The following is a 21,418-nucleotide window of genomic DNA, read 5'->3' on the forward strand; positions in this document are numbered from 1 at the left end:
TCCTATCCCTCAGTGTCCTATTGGTCTTGCCTACATAGTAGGCTGGACAGACTGTGCAGCAGGCTAGGTAAACTACATCTCTGGACATACAATTGCCCCTCGTCCTGATGTAGTAAATACCCGAACCATATGGATATCGGAAGACAGGGTCGGTTTCTATATATGGACAAAATTGCATTTGTCACATGTGGTCATGTAGGGACCCAACAAAGCAGGTGGATCATTATGGACCCTTGGGTAGCAGAGCAAACTCTTTAAGTTCTTTTTATTCCGGTAAACGAATCTAGGTCGAGTACCTGTAAGGCTCTTAATAGTTGGGTCAACTGATAAAACGTGCCAATGCTTAGAGAAAATATCTTTAAGTGTACCTACATCCCTGGTGTAAAAAATGGGAAATGCAATTCCATTGTCCATATTTGAACCGCCCTCTTGGCTATCCAAGCCATCACTGGCCTCTCCCGCGTATATTTCAACAGCACCATCTGAGAAATATGGTTTCGCTCTGTCTATCCTCAGATCTGATCTGAAATAATAATCCATATTATTTGGTCTTTTTGATAATGGTGTTATTGATACTTCTCTATATGAATTTTTCAATGTGGTTCATCCCCTATTACCTACCATTCAGGGTCTCCCAAAGATCCATAAGGATTCACTACATCCACCTCTTAGACCCATAGTTGCAGGGAGAGGGTGGTCAACTGAACCCCTGTCACTTTTTGTTGAGGCACAACTCAGACCACTGGTTGATGCCAATAGGTTCATTCTTAAGGATACCAGACAGTTTTTGTTGGATTTCTACCAATATATCAACACTTGTTCTGGAATTGAAGACCTCATATGGGTCACCATGGACGTTCAGTCCTTATTTACGGTTATACCCAATGAGGAAGGTAGAGCAATGGTAGGTGCATATCTGAGGAGAACCGACCTCCCTCTGAAGTATGATGTTGATTTGATTCTTATGTTGTTGGCTATTATTTTAGAATCCAATCTTTTTGTTTCCATGACAAGATTTTTCTGCAGAAGGATGGCGTAGCTATGGGCACTTCCTGTGCCAATAGCTACGCCAACTTGGTGATGGCAGAGTGGGAACATAGCTTCTTGTTTCAGAATAGTTTGTTTCAGGAGTCAGTACCATTCTATAGGCGTTTTGTGGATGATCTCTTCCTTGTGTGGAGTGGCTCTACAATACAATTAGAGTCCTTTTACACAGATCAACATGTCTGTCACCTTTCTGAAGTTTACTATGGATTGGTCAAGACCACTATTCCTTTTTTAGATGTCTTTGTTGATAAATTACCCTGTGGGATAGTCAACACGGGTGTTTATCGCAAGACCTGCTATAGGAATACACTGCTGCATCGTTCGAGCATGCATCCTGGCTATGTATACAAGAACATAGTGAAGGGACAATCAATGCGGATGTCTAGATATACACCCCTAGACAGTCATCTGGCAAGTGAATTAGGAGACCTCAGCAGCAAATTGAGGGAACGTGGCTATGACCACTTAGATATCTCCAGAGGGATGGCGGGCATTGCAGATCTGAGGATAGACAGAGCGAAACCATATTTCTCAGATGGTGCTGTTGAAATATACTGGAGAGGCCAGTGATGGCTTGGATAGCCAAGAGGGCGGTTCAAATATGGACAATGGAATTGCATTTCCCATTTTTTACACCAGGGATGTAGGTACACTTAAAGATATTTTCTCTAAGCATTGGCACGCTTTATCAGTTGACCCAACTATTAAGAGCCTTACAGGTACTCGACCTAGATTCGCATCGAATAAAAAGAACTTAAAGAGGTTGCTCTGCTACCCAAGGGGCCCTAATGATCCACCTGCTTTGTTGGGTCCCTACATGACCACATGTGACAAATGCAATTTTGTCCATATATAGAAACCGACCCTGTCTTCCGATATCCATATGGTTCGGTATTTACTACATCAGGACGAGGGGCAATTGTATGTCCAGAGATGTAGTTTACCTAGCCTGCTGCACAGTCTGTCCAGCCTACTATGTAGGCAAGACCAATAGGACACTGAGGGATAGGATTCGTGAGCATGTATACCACACAAGGAGAGGTACTACACATAATGCACTATCCAAACACACTAATGACATAGGTCAAGAGCATCGTTTTAAGTTCAGGATCTTGGAACAGATCTCAAGGACATACAGGAGAGGGGACATTAACAATTATACAGAGACCAGGGAAATCCATTGGATTATTAAGTTTAGGGCAGATATCACCCCAGGTCTCAATGGAAGGGTTCCCCTGCGACCTCTGCTGAAATCAAGAAGGTTATTGTCCAAAAGATGTTAAGAGGCTATGAAGAGTTTTTTACTTTGTGGCCAGTAGGGTCTTTTTGAACATTTATATGCATAGATGCTCTGTCAATGTTTTGATAGTTATGTTACTAAAAATTTTTTCCCTCCCCCCCCCCCCATCTGTCACACATACTTTTGATTTATTTATTCCAATAATGGATATGAATATGAATGGCTTTGTTTTGAAATGCCGTACTGTTTTATGATGGTGTATAGGAATTTTATATATGACTTTTTTACATGATATTTTTAATGAGCCATGTACCTTTAAATAATGGACAGGATTTTGGCATTTTGGCTTTTTAAACTGATGTTTACAGACAGTTTAGTTGTATAGGTCTGAAGAAGCTCATGAAAGCTCACCTCTTTTTATTAATAAACCTGCTTTTACATACCTCGCCTGCACTTGGATTATTTACATCATTGGCTATTGGATTTAGGAGCTACTTGTGATTTAAATGAGACTGCAATCCTCCATTGTTTTGCTCAGCGGTGTTTGTTTTTAACTATTTATCTTTGAGCTTGTTGTTCCGTTGAGCATTCACTCCACTGGTCCTCTTTATTCATTATAGATTCTTAGAGCTTATCTGAACCAGTGGAGGCATGATTGGAGGAGATTCGACCTCTATTGAGCTGCTGTATACTCCATCTAGCACCAAGGAAGTACCGATGACATCATGTCCGTCTTTGGACCGTTTTGCAGACTGCTTGCGCACTGGAATGAATCCATTGGCGTCATTCGTAGAAGAGGATGTTGGCTCAGCCCCCACTAGTACCTTGGATTATGATCGTGAAGGGCTAAATCGAGCAGTGGAACGGTTGGAGCAGGATTTGTTCAAACTAAAGCGCATGCAAACCCAGAGACAGCATTTCGAGGTTTGCTTACAGCGCCGCTGGTGCCCAGAGGACTAAGGGTATTGAAGATGCCGACAACTGGCACCTCTACCCGGAGCAATTGTATGATAGGCGACAGCTTACTATTGAGGTAAGCGTCAAATATTAGAAACTTATGAATGCTTTTTTCTCCCGTTAGAGGAGAAACTTAAAGAAGATGTCAGGAAGGCGAAGAATGAGATACTCAATGTGTTTCCGGTCTCTGTCAGACCATACCTTATCTGTTTTGTTGGACAATGTTACGGTTTATGAGCGCCTTCTGAATCAGAAAAGGGCCAAGTTGCAGCGGACTCAACGGATTTCGCCTGGGCAACATCTTCACTTGGCCCAGGCACAATGATTACAACAATACCAACAATACAAACAGTGCATTCCGTCAGGCCCCCGGAACTTGTACCTCTTCCTCCATCACCACAGGGAATACCAGTGACTCAGGGAACACGGACCGTGCTCCCAATAGAGATGCAATTGATGTAGGCACGGTTGAACTTCCTGGCTCATGCCTGGACAACGATCACACTGGCTCCAATAGCAACATTGGCCCAGCCATCCCCACAGACCAAGCTGGTCATGCAGGTACCGTTGCCAACGCTGTACCCATCGGAACGGACTCTGTGCTGGAGCCGACAGCTACCACCGACTTGGATGCCAATGCTGATTCAGTAAGAAGGGCTGAATCTTTAGTCAGCAGGGCTGAACCAACTGTCCCGCCTCTTGAACCAGTCGTTAGGAGGAAAGTTTCCTCCTATGCATCGAGTAGAGATCCTGATGGACGGGATCCCATTTCCCCCTTGGATTCCACTTTTCACCATTCTCCTCCAGAGGGATGGCAGACACCCTTTTCCCATCAGGGTGCCTACGAGGAGAAGTCGTTCCAGAATGCCAAGGGAGGTACAAGAGGAAACTCGCCGGATCGTCCATCCAACCGGACAATCAAGAAAATGTGGGAGGAAGCATTAGGACTCGTGTTCAATTTGTCCAGTCATGTTTTGACTGAACATGAGTCACAAGTCCTCTCTAAGGGTCTCACTTTTATTCCAACCTCAGATAGTAGACACGAAGAGACTTTAAGAGACTTTAAGCTTTTGTCAGGAATTTGTCCCTGAAGGTTTTCTTCAACAGCACAGAGATGAAGGCTAATACCACTGTGTTTAGGACACCCAGTACATTCCTCCCTCCGATACACCCTCTGGTTATGCATATAGCAAACTGGTAGAAGATGAGATATATAGGTTGAATGGGTCAGAATCTGGCAACAGGAGAAGGAAATATAACCTCAGCCTTATACAACGTAGGGCCTTGGACTCCCTAACAACAGGGAGATTATTATCCGACCGCAGACAAAGGAGGTGGGATTGTAGTTTTGACATGGACAGGTATAATAATGATATGCTACTAATGTTGGCTGATGACAAGTTTTATGTTCCTATTACCAATGATAGGGTGGACAGCATCATTGAGGGCATACCATATTATTTGGTCTTTTGATAATGGTGTTATTGATACTTCTCTATATGAATTTTTCAATGTGGTTCATCCCCTATTACCTACCATTCAGGGTCTCCCAAAGATCCATAAGGATTCACTACATCCACCTCTTAGACCCATAGTTGCAGGGAGAGGGTGGTCAACTGAACCCCTGTCACTTTTGTTGAGGCACAACTCAGACCACTGGTTGATGCCAATAGGTTCATTCTTAAGGATACCAGACAGTTTTTGTTGGATTTCTACCAATATATCAACACTTGTTCTGGAATTGAAGACCTCATATGGGTCACCATGGACGTTCAGTCCTTATTTACGGTTATACCCAATGAGGAAGGTAGAGCAATGGTAGGTGCATATCTGAGGAGAACCGACCTCCTCTGGAGTATGATGTTGATTTGATTCTTATGTTGTTGGCTATTATTTTAGAATCCAATCTTTTTTGTTCCCATGACAAGATTTTTCTGCAGAAGGATGGCGTAGCTATGGGCACTTCCTGTGCCAATAGCTACGCCAACTTGGTGATGGCAGAGTGGGAACATAGCTTCTTGTTTCAGAATAGTTTGTTTCAGGAGTCAGTACCATTCTATAGGCGTTTTGTGGATGATCTCTTCCTTGTGTGGAGTGGCTCTACAATACAATTAGAGACCTTTTACACAGATCAACATGTCTGTCACCTTTCTGAAGTTTACTATGGATTGGTGAAGACCACTATTCCTTTTAGATGTCTTTGTTGATAAATTACCCTGTGGGATAGTCAACACGGGTGTTTATCGCAAGACCTGCTATAGGAATACACTGCTGCATCGCTCGAGCATGCATCCTGGCTATGTATACAAGAACATAGTGAAGGGACAATCAATGCGGATGTCTAGATATACACCCCTAGACAGTCATCTGGCAAGTGAATTAGGAGACCTCAGCAGCAAATTGAGGGAACGTGGCTATGACCACTTAGATATCTCCAGAGGGATGGCGGGCATTGCAGATCTGAGGATAGACAGAGCGAAACCATATTTCTCAGATGGTGCTGTTGAAATATACGCGGGAGAGGCCAGTGATGGCTTGGATAGCCAAGAGGGCGGTTCAAATATGGACAATGGAATTGCATTTCCCATTTTACACCAGGGATGTAGGTACACTTAAAGATATTTTCTCTAAGCATTGGCACGTTTTATCAGTTGACCCAACTATTAAGAGCCTTACAGGTACTCGACCTAGATTCGTTTACCGGAATAAAAAGAACTTAAAGAGTTTGCTCTGCTACCCAAGGGTCCATAATGATCCACCTGCTTTGTTGGGTCCCTACATGACCACATGTGACAAATGCAATTTTTGTCCATATATAGAAACCGACCCTGTCTTCTGATATCCATATGGTTCGGGTATTTACTACATCAGGACGAGGGGCAATTGTATGTCCAGAGATGTAGTTTACCTAGCCTGCTGCACAGTCTGTCCAGCCTACTATGTAGGCAAGACCAATAGGACACTGAGGGATAGGATTCGTGAGCATGTATACCACACAAGGAGAGGTACTACACATAATGCACTATCCAAACACACTAATGACAAAGGTCAAGAGCATCGTTTTAAGTTCAGGATCTTGGAACAGATCTCAAGGACATACAGGAGAGGGGACATTAACAATTATACAGAGACCAGGGAAATCCATTGGATTATTAAGTTTAGGGCAGATATCACCCCAGGTCTCAATGGAAGGGTTCCCCTGCACCTCTGCTGAAATCAAGAAGGTTATTGTCCAAAAGATGTTAAGAGGCTATGAAGAGTTTTTACTTTGTGGCCAGTAGGGTCTTTTTGAACATTTATATGCATAGATGCTCTGTCAATGTTTTGATAGTTATGTTACTAAAAATTTTTTCCCTCCCCCCCCCCCCATCTGTCACACATACTTTTGATTTATTTATTCCAATAGTGGATATGAATATGAATGGCTTTGTTTTGAAATGCCGCACTGTTTTATGATGGTGTATAGGAATTTTATATATGACTTTTTTACATGATATTTTTAATGAGCCATGTACCTTTAAATAATGGACAGGATTTTGGCGCCATTTTGGCTTTTTAAACTGATGTTTACAGACAGTTTAGTTGTATAGGTCTGAAGAAGCTCATGCGAAAGCGCTCACCTCTTTTTATTAATAAACCTGCTTTTTACATACCTCGCCTGCACTTGGATTATTTACATCATTGGCTATTGGATTTAGGAGCTACTTGTGATTTAAATGAGACTGCAATCCTCCATTGTTTTGCTCAGCGGTGTTTGTTTTTAACTGATAATAATAAATATTTAATTCTATACAGGTAATGAACAGTAAATAATACATAAAATGTCTTGAATTGTTTAAAAACTTCTAATGTACAAAATATCAACAAGATATTCCAAGGAGCTTTTCAAAAAAACATATTCAAAAGGTCATTCCAAAAACATTTCAAAAACATTTCAAAGAACACGATAGGACTATTTAAATATTATTATTGCAACATCCCTTGTAGTATTTCGATCACCTTCTTTGCAACATATTTATGACATTTTTGTATTTGTATATGTATAACTCTTAAATAACATTTTGTAAACAGCATTATATAATATAAACATTTATGACATTTTTATGACGTTTTTATTTTTGGGTCATTAGCTAATAATTTCAGTGCAGGGCTAAAGTTCATAGACATATGCCTTTTCTTTATCTAAAGTTTGGGGAACATCATTATTGTCCGATGTTTGCCCTGAACGTTGATTGTATTTAGGCCAAACAAACACCTGACCAAGCAGAAAATCCTTGTGATCACGTTGCAGCTTACGATATTTGACTTGCTGTAACCTGTCACTATATAATGTGACCTGAGTATAAACGCTGTCAATTCTTTTCTCAACCATCGCTCCCTTTTAGCGGTGTTGTAAATCTCTATTCAGAGACTCTACTTTTTGTGCAAGTTCCACTTCAATAGGGGAGAAATATTCAATCAATAATTTTATATAATTAAAGCTTAATTCTAGATTTAATTTCTGCCATCTCTTCAACAGTTCGGGATGATTATTACCATAAGTAGGCATGCATAAAATTCTCATGCCTCTGGGTACAATACGAAAATGAAGGCATGCCTCCATATGCCTTCTCTGCCATAATAACCTTTGCAATTTGTACAAATCATTCTCCAGCTCTCTAAAGCAAGTCATTAAACTCTCTCAAATTATCCACAGTACCTGCAGTAGTCGGCATTGATAAATGATGTAGCTCTAAGCCCAGCAAGGGATTATTCTGCATTTTTACAATGTTGTTCCACCTTGAACTCCTGGAGGCATTGTGCTTTCCATCGTGTGAAAGTAGCCAGCACAGAAACAGGAACCAAGATAAAGAAAAATAAGTGCTGCTACCGTCTAAAGGTTGTAATTCCCAATGAGAAAAGTATCAAAACCAAAACTGGACACAACCACCACGATGTTATAAAACCAGTATTTAATGTCGAAGTAAAACAAAATGAGATAAAATAAGTGTTCACATGCTACACAGGCATGCTTCTTCAGATTTCACAAACACATTTTCAAACAGTTCTTAAGTACTAACTGCACAACCAAATAATTGAATAATGGATACAATAATTGAGTTCAATAATTGATTGATTGAGCAAGCAATATTTAAGGCAACCAGCTCCTGGTTGAAAGCCAGATATAAAGTGAATCATATATAATGAAATGTGTGTATGTGTATCCTGAATACAAAAAATACAATGTGATGAGTAGTATAAAGTAATAATAATTGACTAACTAAAAATTAATAATTTAAACAAAACACAATTATTACTTTATACTACTTATCACATTGTATTTTTTGTATTCAGGATACACATACACACATTTCATTATATATGATTCACTTTATATCTGGCTTTCAACCAGGAGCTGGTTGCCTTAAATATTGCTTGCTCAATCAATCAATTATTGAATTCAATTATTGTATCCATTATTCAATTATTTGGTTGTGCAGTTAGTACTTAAGAACTGTTTGAAAATGTGTTTGTGAAATCTGAAGAAGCATGCCTGTGTAGCATGTGGAAGCACTTATTTTATCTCATTTTGTTTTACTTCGACATTAAATACTGGTTTTATAACATTGTGGTGGTTGTGTCCAGTTTTGGTTTTGATAAATTATATCTGAAAATAGTACCTGCCTCCCTAAGCAACCTTAAAAAAGGTAGTCACTTTATGTGTGTCCCTTTTTGCTGTTTAATTGGGATGAAAATTAAGGGATAAATGCCCACAGTCATATTTCAGACCACTGCAGTCATATGTATATAGAGCATACTGCCTCACCCCAACCACAAAACACATCCACCTTAAGTGTACCCCTCTGATATCACACGGACAAAAATGAAAAAACAAATAGAATATATTTATTGCCAGACATATATAAACAGAATGCTTCTTTGCCTTCCCCAAAAAGATAGCCTCCTGCATACATATCTGATATTTAACTGTGAGGAAAATAAAAAAAGAAAAACATATTTGCAGTAATGTTTCTAACTTACTTTTAGACAGTACACTACTCTCGTGCAAGCTTAATGATGCTCTCCCTTTGAAGTTTGTGTGGAAAGTTAAAGACAATGACATCATCCCCAGTTCCCCCCAAATGCTACAGAGACCTTCAGAGTATGCTTCTGAGCAGGGTTAATTTTAGACTAGGTAAGATTCAGGCAAGAGACCACTATTAAGCCTGTGTCAAAAGTCACTTAGGACAAACTTGGTGTGTGGAGGGGACACCAGCCCGCAGAAACTCTGGGTATTCTGTGATACATAATTTCCTGTTTGAGAAATTACTGTAAACTGAGCAAGTGACAAAAGAATACATTACTTTTATCCAGACAATCTTCAACAAGCAGTTACTGCCACACCTATGTACAATTCAGATGCTGGATTGTTATAAAACAGGATAACCATCCCATAGCTGTCAGCCTCTTACCACTTGTTGAAAATGCTGTTGCTATTAACATGATGAGTTGACAAAATAAGAGAATGTGAAATAACATTTTCTGATGCAAAAGAAGTCTATAACTCTAATTATTGTCATTATTTATTAAGTGTAATCCACTTCCTTTTCTCCACAAATTACCAGTTTTACTAGAGATTAGGAGTGATAGAGAAAATGTTAAGCCAATATCAGAGGCAGTTGATAGGTATGCCCAACCCTCACCAAGCAGTTATAGCTATGAATTCTGATGGCCATGTAATAAGTTTCACCTTTACTAGCCCAGTCCACAGGCAAGTTGCCACACATGGCAGTATTTCAAGTTGCTCCACAAAAATCACAAAGCCATAAATACTAACATAAAATATCTGGTTCCTCACTGCCAGAATTATGAAAAAATAATAATAATATTTAACTCTGCTTCTGTCTCACACCATTCCTCTCAACTGTCCAGAATTCAGCGCACAAAATGTCCATCCCAACTCACTGAACAGCCAAGAGTAAAGCCACACTTTAAAATGTTGCACATTTTTATCTGTATTATTTTTTAAAGAACATTATATAATTTAATTTAAAAAAACACATCATGGGGTTGGGAGGGTGACCTAATGGTTAAGGTGTTTGCCTTACAAACGCAGGGTTTGAGTCTCACAAGGGATAATTGGTTAGGCTTACAATGGCTCACAAAGGCAATTAGCCTAGTACTAACCTATAAACTTTACTGTTCTCATATCAATAATAATAATAATAATAATAATAGTGAAGCTACCCTCTCTCCTAGTCAGTGCAAAAGCTTCACATCTACCATTTGAATTTTGTGCGTAGTCCTGAATGGTCAAGTCATTTGGAGCACCTCCTTCCTGGGGTGCCTGTCACCCTGCAAGGTGGGTACGTTTTGTTGAAGCAGGAACCCTGTTTTAGTTATTTATTTATTTTTTAGAGCAAAGAAACAACATGCTTCTTTGTTCTAAAAAATAAGTTAATCTAAAAGTGAGCCCTTCCAAGCATGGCGCCATGCCCTAGGCATTCTTCCTAATTGGCCTATGACTAAGGCCAGCCCAGACTATTATTGTAAATGGATTTTACAGTCTTTTAACAATTTCTTATCACAGCCAGGATTGTTTGCTTTTCATTTTGTTTTGGAAATTTGAAACATTTTAAATGGCTTAAAAATCCTCAAAGAAGCTTTACATGGTTTCTGCTAATGTACAGCGACCTCACATTAGGTATGACTTATTTTCAGATTGCCTTTGTTTTTATGGAAACAAGTTATACCTCGCATGCTGTAAGTAACAATCTCTATCACAAACTCCAGTTAGAAAAATCCATGGCGGTCATGAAGAATTCTGTACAAATTAGCAAAATGTTTTTTTATCATTTTTCTTCAGTTTATAATTTCCTAAGTAGATAAATGGACTGGTCTGTGTTCATACCCTCTCAACTTCTTACTGCAAGAAATCTGGACAAAGCTTGACAAAACGGGGGGGGGGACGACAAAGGCCCAAAACTAGGGATACATTTTAAGTATTGTTCTTATAAACTTAGAAAGTTGCTATAATGACAGGATTTGTGTTACCATAAATTTTCTGAAGGATAAGAAGCCTGAAACTTAAATGATTCTCATTATTTGTTGACTTTATTCCTTAAATCACCCCAGTGATTTGTCAAAAAAAATCAATTTTTATGCGGAACAGACCAAAAATATGAGGCAAAAATCTGGACGTTCTGCGAAAATCTGTACAGCTGATAGGTATGTCTGTGTTTTTTGTGGAAGTATTTTCCCTATGTTGATCTCTTGCATTCTATCCATGAGCCAGTTGGCGACCCAGCAGATGACATAGGAGTTCATTCCTAGGTTGCTTAAGGTTTCTGCCATGCCTGAGTGGGGGAATGTATCTAAGGCCTTCGCCTGGTCGAAGTAACTTTCAAAGACGTCTACCAGTTTGATAAGCATAACCTGTCTTTGCTGAATCAAACTGAGACATCGTGTGATGAATTCCTGTTCTACATGTTGGATGAAGGTTCTAAATTCTGTGAGAATAAACGTTTTCACCTGTCATTGTCATTGGTGTTTTTTTTGGTGTTTGGATGTGGTTTGTTTGCACCTGTGTCCCTCTGAAGTTCCTTTTTTGTTTGGTAATACTGACACTTGACACTGCACGAGTACTTTTCTTGGTATTCTGGGTCCTCAGACCATAGAATTATCTTATGTCAAAAAAGAAACAATTTCAACAAATGCTGTGTCACATTTCATTGTTAACTGTGTCTCAAAAAGATCTTCAAGCACAGATGTTAATGACAGATACAGACCATGTGATCCACCAAGAGTATTGGTTATAGATAAATCACAGATTCCAAGTGAATTTAACCATAACCCTTTCTAACATTATAATGAATTCTCTGCATTTCTGTTGTATTTAGTTGAATTCCTCACAATTGTGTAACCCACAGCCTCATTGTTATTTGTAAGGTTGTTTCATGAGTCCACCACACATATTTGAAAATATTTTCAGGCTAACAAGAACTGCCCTTCTTTCTTTCTTTTATAGGAACCTATTTGTGTCTGTGTGTGTGTGTGTGTATATGTGTGTGTGTGTGTGTGTGTGTGTGTGTGTGTGTGTGTGTGTGTCTAAATGATGATTGTAACTAAAATGACCTTTAAATTCCAGTGAAATAACACTTCTCTAGTACATCAGCTTGTGTTTTAACAAATAAACCTATCAATTAGATTAAAAGTGGAATATTTTACTGAACCTTGAGTATTAGAGGTGTGAATTTTTTTAATTCATTCAGAGTATCTGAAAGCTTTTTTATTTCATATACTTTACTCCATTTCTTAACAAAAAATATATTATATTTTTAAGTTATACTGCCTTTCTGTCAAAACAGTGGCATTTTGAGGAGGTGTCTGAAGGATATGAGACACCTATTTAAAGAATCAAATTCTGCTGCCCTAGCATAAGGTGCCACAACACACCCATAAGTAACTTACTGGGCTGGATATTCCCCCTCTTTTATAAAACTTTAGAGCTACCCCGAAAACATTCTGTGCTGCAGGCCTTGCAGAATTAGTTACAATTCTATGGACTGTCACCTTTCAGTGTATATCCATCTGGAGATGTAGTCACCAGAAACAGAATACATGTTGGCAGTGCTCATAAGCAAATGTGAGAAATTTGCACCAGAGTGAGTAGCCTTAGTTATCTGGTAAAAAGTACATCTCTCCTCTAACCCACTAGGTTACACTGGATTAATATGGTTCTTAGAAAAGAGTACATGCTCATTCTTTATCAAAACTGTAGTAAGAAAAATCTCAAAATAAAAGACATACTTTCCTTCTCCATCCTCTGATGCACAGACAAAGACACGCTGGCTGTACTGAGCTCCTCTGAATCAAGTCTGAAGCTCAAGGTTTCATTGAAAACTGGATGTGGTGTTCTTTGAATGATGGCTGTCTTTTTACATTTTATTAGCTTGTTACGTTTCATTAGAGACACCTTAACGTATAAGTCTGTGCAGAAAAAAAATATAGCAGAAAATCTGTTTTTAGTCAAATACTGAAACTTAACCTGAAAGATAAAATAAATATTGCTGTTACTGGAATAGTAAACAATCTTTCTTTGTGTATCACACTAATCTCTGTCATTCTGTTTAATTCATAAGCCACCATAGTAGGAGTTCAAAAAGTGAAAAAAATCAGTAGATGCAGAAAGACATGAAAGAACAGCGAGCCAAGTTACTTTGCAGCTGCACTAGGCAAACGATTGCTTTTAGACACGGGGTCCTTCTTTATTTGGCTGACATTCGTTTTCAACAAATATAGTCACATGAATGTAGGATGAAAGTGTGCTTTGAAAACTGACAGTACAGGGATCAGAACGTTCTGGACTCACTTGCCAGCCAAAACATTGCTGACAAGATGACCCACTAACAGTTCTTGACCAGTAAAATAAAATCTGTTAACATAACAATATTCTGTACTCCGTGACTGGTCCTGACCCTAACTGCCTACACAAATCAGATTAACAGCAAAGCCTGTGCTCCATGATATTTTGCTCTGCTGGTGATAAGTACAAAGAATTTTTTCTCCTCTCAAAGCTACTTAAATTATTTTACCAGGATACTGGCTTGGCACAGAAACAGTGCACCATGTGTTAAATCAAGTATTTGGATACACATTTAAAAATATATCTGTAGCTTGTTCTCCCTACCCAGTACTTGGAGTACCCTGCAAAGTTATACATCTGCTGTATGGTGTTGTAATAAGTCTTGAGAGGATGAAAATTTAACATTTTAGGACTACTTCAAAATTAAAATTTTAGCAATTATTCCACTCTGTGGCTATCATATTTTAGTATGCCATTACAGACAATAAAAGAGCAATGACATTATGTGCAGACTAATCAGACAATAATATGTATACATACATACACATATATGTGAGTGTGTGTGTGTGTGTGTGTGTGTGTGTGTGTATATATATATATATATATATATATATATATATATATATATATATATATATATATACATACATACATACATATATGAGGACGGCACTGTGGATAGTGTTGTTCTCTCATAGCAAGAGGTTTCCCAGTTTGATTCTTGGCTGGGGTGCCTTCTATGTGGAGTCTGCATGGGTTTCCTCCGGGTGGTCCAGTTTACTCCCACATTACAAAGATATGCAGTAGGTGGATTGGACACTCTAAATTGGCCATAGGTGTGAGTGTGTGCAATAGTATGTGATGTGGAAGAATACTGTGGCAGGGTTATCCTCCCAGCAGTGTAAACCTTGGCTCTAGATGATTGTCACTGTTGAAGTGACACCCCAACCCCATGTGCAAAAATGGGAAAAAGGGGCTGTGGATGGATGGATGAATGGATGGCTACAGCTCTACCTTCACTAGCCTGACACATCACAATGTCAACAACAACAAAGTCAACCACAAAAGGCTGACATCGTAAATGACAACACTAAACTACATATGCAAGAGTAAAACCCTCAGCACATACAACCAGCAAAAAAAAAAAAAAAAATTAAAAAAAAGCATTGTTTTTTGCACCCCTGCATCCCCCACACCCCCCTGCTAATTATATATACTAATTCTGAGATTGCACAGTCCCTGGGGAAAGGGAATAGTCCCTCACCCGGGGACTGTCAATTTCACTCAGCTATCAAACTTTTGCATACATCGACCTTTTGCAATCGACTTTATTGCTGTCAGCATCATGGTATGTCAACTTATGGAGGTGATACTATATATATATATATATATATATATATATATATATATATATATATATATGCTGACAAAATCCTTAGACGACAAAAAAGTTCCCAAGAAATAGAAGAACACCAATCTGGAAGGCTGAGTGCAAACACTAAACACAAATCACTGTAAATCGTACTAAGCAGTAAACTTGGTAAACAAACACCAAATCAGGACGTATAAAAACAAACGTATTTATTCCAAGTAGAGTCATCCAAACTTTCAAAACTCAACATGAGTTCTCTGATGGAACAGATACCCTCATCATTCGGAATACATGTGAATAAGGACACAACGTCCATAGTCACCAGTAGCACATCACTAGACCTATCCAAGCTTTCAATACATGAGTATAGGTCACGCAAGAAGTGCTCAGTGTCCCTAAGTACATATGCAAATGAGTTTAGAACATTTTTTAGTTCACCATCTAGGAATATAGATATTGGTTCCGTCAACCAACCGAAGCCAGAGACAATGGGTCTCAACTCAGGTTGGAATAGATTCTTATGTACCTTAGGAAGACCCGTGATGGTAGGTATCAATGGAAACTCTACTGAGAAATATTGGTAGAGCTCATGAGATATCAATCCCATACATTTACATTCATGAAGTGTAGAAAAAATATTCTGTTGTATAATGAATACTTGATCCTTATCTATTACTTCATATGAATCATTGTCTAACATCAATGTCATTTTATGGACGTAATATTCTGTGTCTAACACTACAACAGGCCCGCCCTTGTCGGCTGGCCTTACCACTATGTTCACATTGTGGCTTAACTCACATAAAGCTGTTCTCTCAGATTTAGTTAAGTTATTTTGTTTAATGTTATGGACAGAATCAATCTCATTATATATAACTTGTTCTACAGCTTTAACAAAGGTATCCATATGTGGTGGTAAATGTGGGACAAAAGTACTTTTGCATCGGAACTTGTTACTAGGTTGATTAGACACATCACTAGACTTGAACAATAATCTCAGTGCCACATTGCGAGTAAACATTCGAATAGAGATAATCGCTTGACTGGCATCAATATTTGAGGTTGGCACAAAAGTCATACCTTTATTCAGCAAATTCATTTGAGCTGCAGTTAATTTATGCTTTGAAATATTCAGCACTAAAGATCCGGATTCCAAAACTTCTGGAGAGTATGTTGTTGAGGCTGAGGGGGTATCTCTCTCTTCTTGGCCCCCTTCATGTTGTCCATGTCCAGAGATCTCTTGCGCCCCGTTCGTATGGGAAGTGGAGCTTCTAAAAAATGGTCGTTTTCTTCTCTGCCCATCTGTATTTTTCGTCGTACTATACTGGATAGAGAGTGTGCGTTGTTTCTGGAGCTATCGCTACCCACGTTGGATGTCAATTCATTAGGTGTAGTGTAAACGGAGTTACCTTGTACTGGTGAAGAAACTTCTCTCTGGATTGCACTGGATGCAGTCTCTTCAGACCCGATGGCATCGGAAACCGTCTCTTCAGACCTTAGGACGTCACCACAGATGATGTTTGGTTGAGATTCAAGCGTATTAGATGCGACTCCCTCAGTCCTGGGAGCGTCATCACGTGCAATGCTCTGTGGAATGTTACTATGTGGTACATCGTTCCTTAGTACTGCATTGGCTACTGCAGGAACAGTAGTTCCGGCTTGCTGATGAAACGAAAGACTTGTAGCTGAAGGTAATCGACTGGCCTCAAAAGGACGATTATTCCTTCTATTATATGAATGCTGATGAGGGACCTGTCCTAATGAAGTAGCATGATTATGATGGACACGTTGTGCACTAGTCGAATCATGTTCATTATTAAGTCTTGGCCATACAAATACTTCATGTCTAGAAAAATCACCAATGTCCCTGCAAAGTTTCTTCTTTTTCTGTGCAATGAGGTTGTGCTCATATCTCATCACTCTATCAATTAGTTCTTGCATGAATAGATCAGTTTCTTCACGGCCATACAAGTTGTCAAGCTTTTCTTGAGATGCTAAAATGTCTTTGCATAAATCATGTTCCACAGGTTGAAAAAACTCTATCAACAACTTTATATATGAATAGCTTGCTTCTAAATTAATCTTCTGCCACTCGAGAAGTAAAGTCGGGTATAAATTACCATAGGTGGGCATAGTTAAAATTCTCAAGCCCCTCGGCACAACCTTGTTGGTTAAACAAGCTTCCATATGAAACCTTTGGGCTTGAAGGCATTTAAAGCGGTACAAATCATTTTCAATACTTTTTTTCAAAGTCCTTACCGCTTGATCATTCCTCCGTGGTTTGTCCACTTCAACAGCTGTCATGGATTTATCAAAAGACATAAGGGGATTGACATTATCATTCAAAATGTGCCTAAGCCTGCCCGACTGCAGGCTATTGAGTATACCACAATTGGAGGCAGAATTGTAGCTCCCAGAACCTTCCATAAGTCCAAAAAACAAATGCTGACAAAATCCTTAGACGACAAAAAAGTTCGCAAGAAATAGAAGAACACCAATCTGGAAGGCTGAGTGCAAACACTAAACACAAATCACTGTAAATCGTACTAAGCAGTAAACTTGGTAAACAAACACCAAATCAGGACGTATAAAAACAAACGTATGTATTCCAAGTAGAGTCATCCAAACTTTCAAAACTCAACATGAGTTCTCTGATGGAGCAGATACCCTCATCATTCGGAATACATGTGAATAAGGACACAACGTCCATAGTCACCAGTAGCACATCACTAGACCTATCCAAGCTTTCAATACATGAGTATAGGTCACGCAAGAAGTGCTCAGTGTCCCTAAGTACATATGCAAACGAGTTTAGAACATTTTTTAGTTCACCATCTAGGAATATAGATATTGGTTCCGTCAACCAACCGGAGCCAGAGACAATGGGTCTCAACTCAGGTTGGAATAGATTCTTATGTACCTTAGGAAGACCCGTGATGGTAGGTATCAATGGAAACTCTACTGAGAAATATTGGTAGAGCTCATGAGATATCAATCCCATACATTTACATTCATGAAGTGTAGAAAAAATATTCTGTTGTATAATGAATACTTGATCCTTATCTATTACTTCATATGAATCATTGTCTAACATCAATGTCATTTTATGGACGTAATATTCTGTGTCTAACACTACAACAGGCCCGCCCTTGTCGGCTGGCCTTACCACTATGTTCACATTGTGGCTTAACTCACAAAAAACTGTTCTCTCAGATTTAGTTAAGTTATTTTGTTTAATGTTATGGACAGAATCAATCTCATTATATATAACTTGTTCTACAGCTTTAACAAAGGTATCCATATGTGGTGGTAAATGTGGGACAAAAGTACTTTTGCATCGGAACTTGTTACTAGGTTGATTAGACACATCACTAGACTTGAACAATAATCTCAGTGCCACATTGCGAGTAAACATTCGAATAGAGATAATCGCTTTACTGGCATCAATATTTGAGGTTGGCACAAAAGTCATACCTTTATTCAGCAAATTCATTTGAGCAGCAGTTAATTTATGCTTCGAAATATTCAGCACTAAAGATCCGGATTCCAAAACTTCTGGAGAGTATGTTGTTGAGGCTGAGGGGGTATCTCTCTCTTCTTGGCCCCCCTCATGTTGTCCATGTCCAGAGATCTCTTGCGCCCCGTTCGTATGGGAAGTGGAGCTTCTAAAAAATGGTCATTTTCTTCTCTGCCCATCTGTATTTTTCGTCGTACTATACTGGATAGAGAGTGTGTCAATCCCCTTATGTCTTTTGATAAATCCATGACAGCTGTTGAAGTGGACAAACCACGGGGGAATGATCAAGTGGTAAGGACTTTGAAAAAAAGTATTGAAAATGATTTGTACCGCTTTAAACGCCTTCAAGCCCAAAGGTTTCATATGGAAGCTTGTTTAACCAACAAGGTTGTGCCGAGGGGCTTAAGAATTTTAACTATGCCCACCTATGGTAATTTATACCTGACTTTACTTCTCGAGTGGCAGAAGATTAATTTAGAAGCAAGCTATTCATATATAAAGTTGTTGATAGAGTTTTTTCAACCTGTGGAACATGATTTATGCAAAGACATTTTAGCATCTCAAGAAAAGCTTGACAACTTGTATGGCCGTGAAGAAACTGATCTATTCATGCAAGAACTAATTGATAGAGTGATGAGATATGAGCACAACCTCATTGCACAGAAAAAGAAGAAACTTTGCAGGGACATTGGTGATTTTTCTAGACATGAAGTATTTGTATGGCCAAGACTTAATAATGAACATGATTCGACTAGTGCACAACGTGTCCATCATAATCATGCTACTTCATTAGGACAGGTCCCTCATCAGCATTCATATAATAGAAGGAATAATCATCCTTTTGAGGCCAGTCGATTACCTTCAGCTACAAGTCTTTCGTTTCATCAGCAAGCCGGAACTACTGTTCCTGCAGTAGCCAATGCAGTACTAAGGAACGATGTACCACATAGTAACATTCCACAGAGCATTGCACGTGATGACGCTCCCAGGACTGAGGGAGTCACATCTAATATGCTTGAATCTCAACCAAACATCATCTGTGGTGACGTCCTAAGGTCTGAAGAGACGGTTTCCGATGCCATCGGGTCTGAAGAGACTGCATCCAGTGCAATCCAGAGAGAAGTTTCTTCACCAGTACAAGGTAACTCCGTTTACACTACACCTAATGAATTGACATCCAACGTGGGTAGCGATAGCTCCAGAAACAACGCACACTCTCTATCCAGTATAGTACGACGAAAAATACAGATGGGCAGAGAAGAAAACGACCATTTTTTAGAAGCTCCACTTCCCATACGAACGGGGCGCAAGAGATCTCTGGACATGGACAACATGAAGGGGGCCAAGAAGAGAGAGATACCCCCTCAGCCTCAACAACATACTCTCCAGAAGTTTTGGAATCCGGATCTTTAGTGCTGAATATTTCGAAGCATAAATTAACTGCAGCTCAAATGAATTTGCTGAATAAAGGTATGACTTTTGTGCCAACCTCAAATATTGATGCCAGTCAAGCGATTATCTCTATTCGAATGTTTACTCGCAATGTGGCACTGAGATTATTGTTCAAGTCTAGTGATGTGTCTAATCAACCTAGTAACAAGTTCCGATGCAAAAGTACTTTTGTCCCACATTTACCACCACATATGGATACCTTTGTTAAAGCTGTAGAACAAGTTATATATAATGAGATTGACTCTGTCCATAACATTAAACAAAATAACTTAACTAAATCTGAGAGAACAGCTTTATGTGAGTTAAGCCACAATGTGAACATAGTGGTAAGGCCAGCCGACAAGGGCGGGCCTGTTGTAGTGTTAGACACAGAATATTACGTCCATAAAATGACATTGATGTTAGACAATGATTCATATGAAGTAATAGATAAGGATCAAGTATTCATTATACAACAGAATATTTTTTCTACACTTCATGAATGTAAATGTATGGGATTGATATCTCATGAGCTCTACCAATATTTCTCAGTAGAGTTTCCATTGATACCTACCATCACGGGTCTTCCTAAGGTACATAAGAATCTATTCCAACCTGGGTTGAGACCCATTGTCTCTGGCTTCGGTTGGTTGACGGAACCAATATCTATATTCCTAGATGGTGAACTAAAAAATGTTCTAAACTCGTTTGCATATGTACTTAGGGACACTGAGCACTTCTTGCGTGACCTGTACTCATGTATTGAAAGCTTGGATAGGTCTAGTGATGTGCTACTGGTGACTATGGACGTTGTGTCCTTATTCACATGTATTCCGAATGATGAGGGTATCTGTTCCATCAGAGAACTCATGTTGAGTTTTGAAAGTTTGGATGACTCTACTTGGAATAAATACATTTGTTTTTATACGTCCTGATTTGGAGTTTGTTTACCAAGTTTACTGCTTAGTACGATTTACAGTGATTTGTGTTTAGTGTTTACACTCAGCCTTCCAGATTGGTGTTCTTCTATTTCTTGGGAACTTTTTTGTCGTCTAAGGATTTTGTCAGCATTTGTTTTTGGGACTTATGGAAGGTTCTGGGAGCTACAATTCTGCCTCCAATTGTGGTATACTCAATAGCCTGCAGTCGGGCAGGCTTAGGCACATTTTGAATGATAATGTCAATCCCCTTATGTCTTTTGATAAATCCATGACAGCTGTTGAAGTGGACAAACCACGGGGGAATGATCAAGCGGTAAGGACTTTGAAAAAAAGTATTGAAAATGATTTGTACCGCTTTAAACGCCTTCAAGCCCAAAGGTTTCATATGGAAGCTTGTTTAACCAACAAGGTTGTGCCGAGGGGCTTAAGAATTTTAACTATGCCCACCTATGGTAATTTATACCCGACTTTACTTCTCGAGTGGCAGAAGATTAATTTAGAAGCAAGCTATTCATATATAAAGTTGTTGATAGAGTATTTTCAACCTGTGGAACTTGTATGGCCGTGA

General features: G+C 39.1%; 1 protein-coding gene across 3 annotated transcripts in view; it reads right to left on the minus strand.

Moving 5' to 3' along the window:
* Positions 1-21,418, minus strand: part of LOC122789228 (synaptotagmin-15-like) — a 180,534-nt gene that overhangs the window by 15,187 nt on the left and 143,929 nt on the right. For all 3 annotated transcript variants that reach the window (XM_044056507.1, XM_044056505.1, XM_044056506.1), the window contains one exon: positions 13,034-13,213. In XM_044056507.1, the coding sequence (XP_043912442.1) occupies positions 13,034-13,213 (180 nt within the window). The remainder of the gene's footprint in view (positions 1-13,033; positions 13,214-21,418) is intronic.

Source organism: Protopterus annectens, chromosome 14.part0 (assembly GCF_019279795.1).
Source record: "Protopterus annectens isolate FY-2018-M chromosome 14.part0, PAN1.0, whole genome shotgun sequence".
Lineage (NCBI taxonomy): Eukaryota > Metazoa > Chordata > Ceratodontiformes > Protopteridae > Protopterus > Protopterus annectens.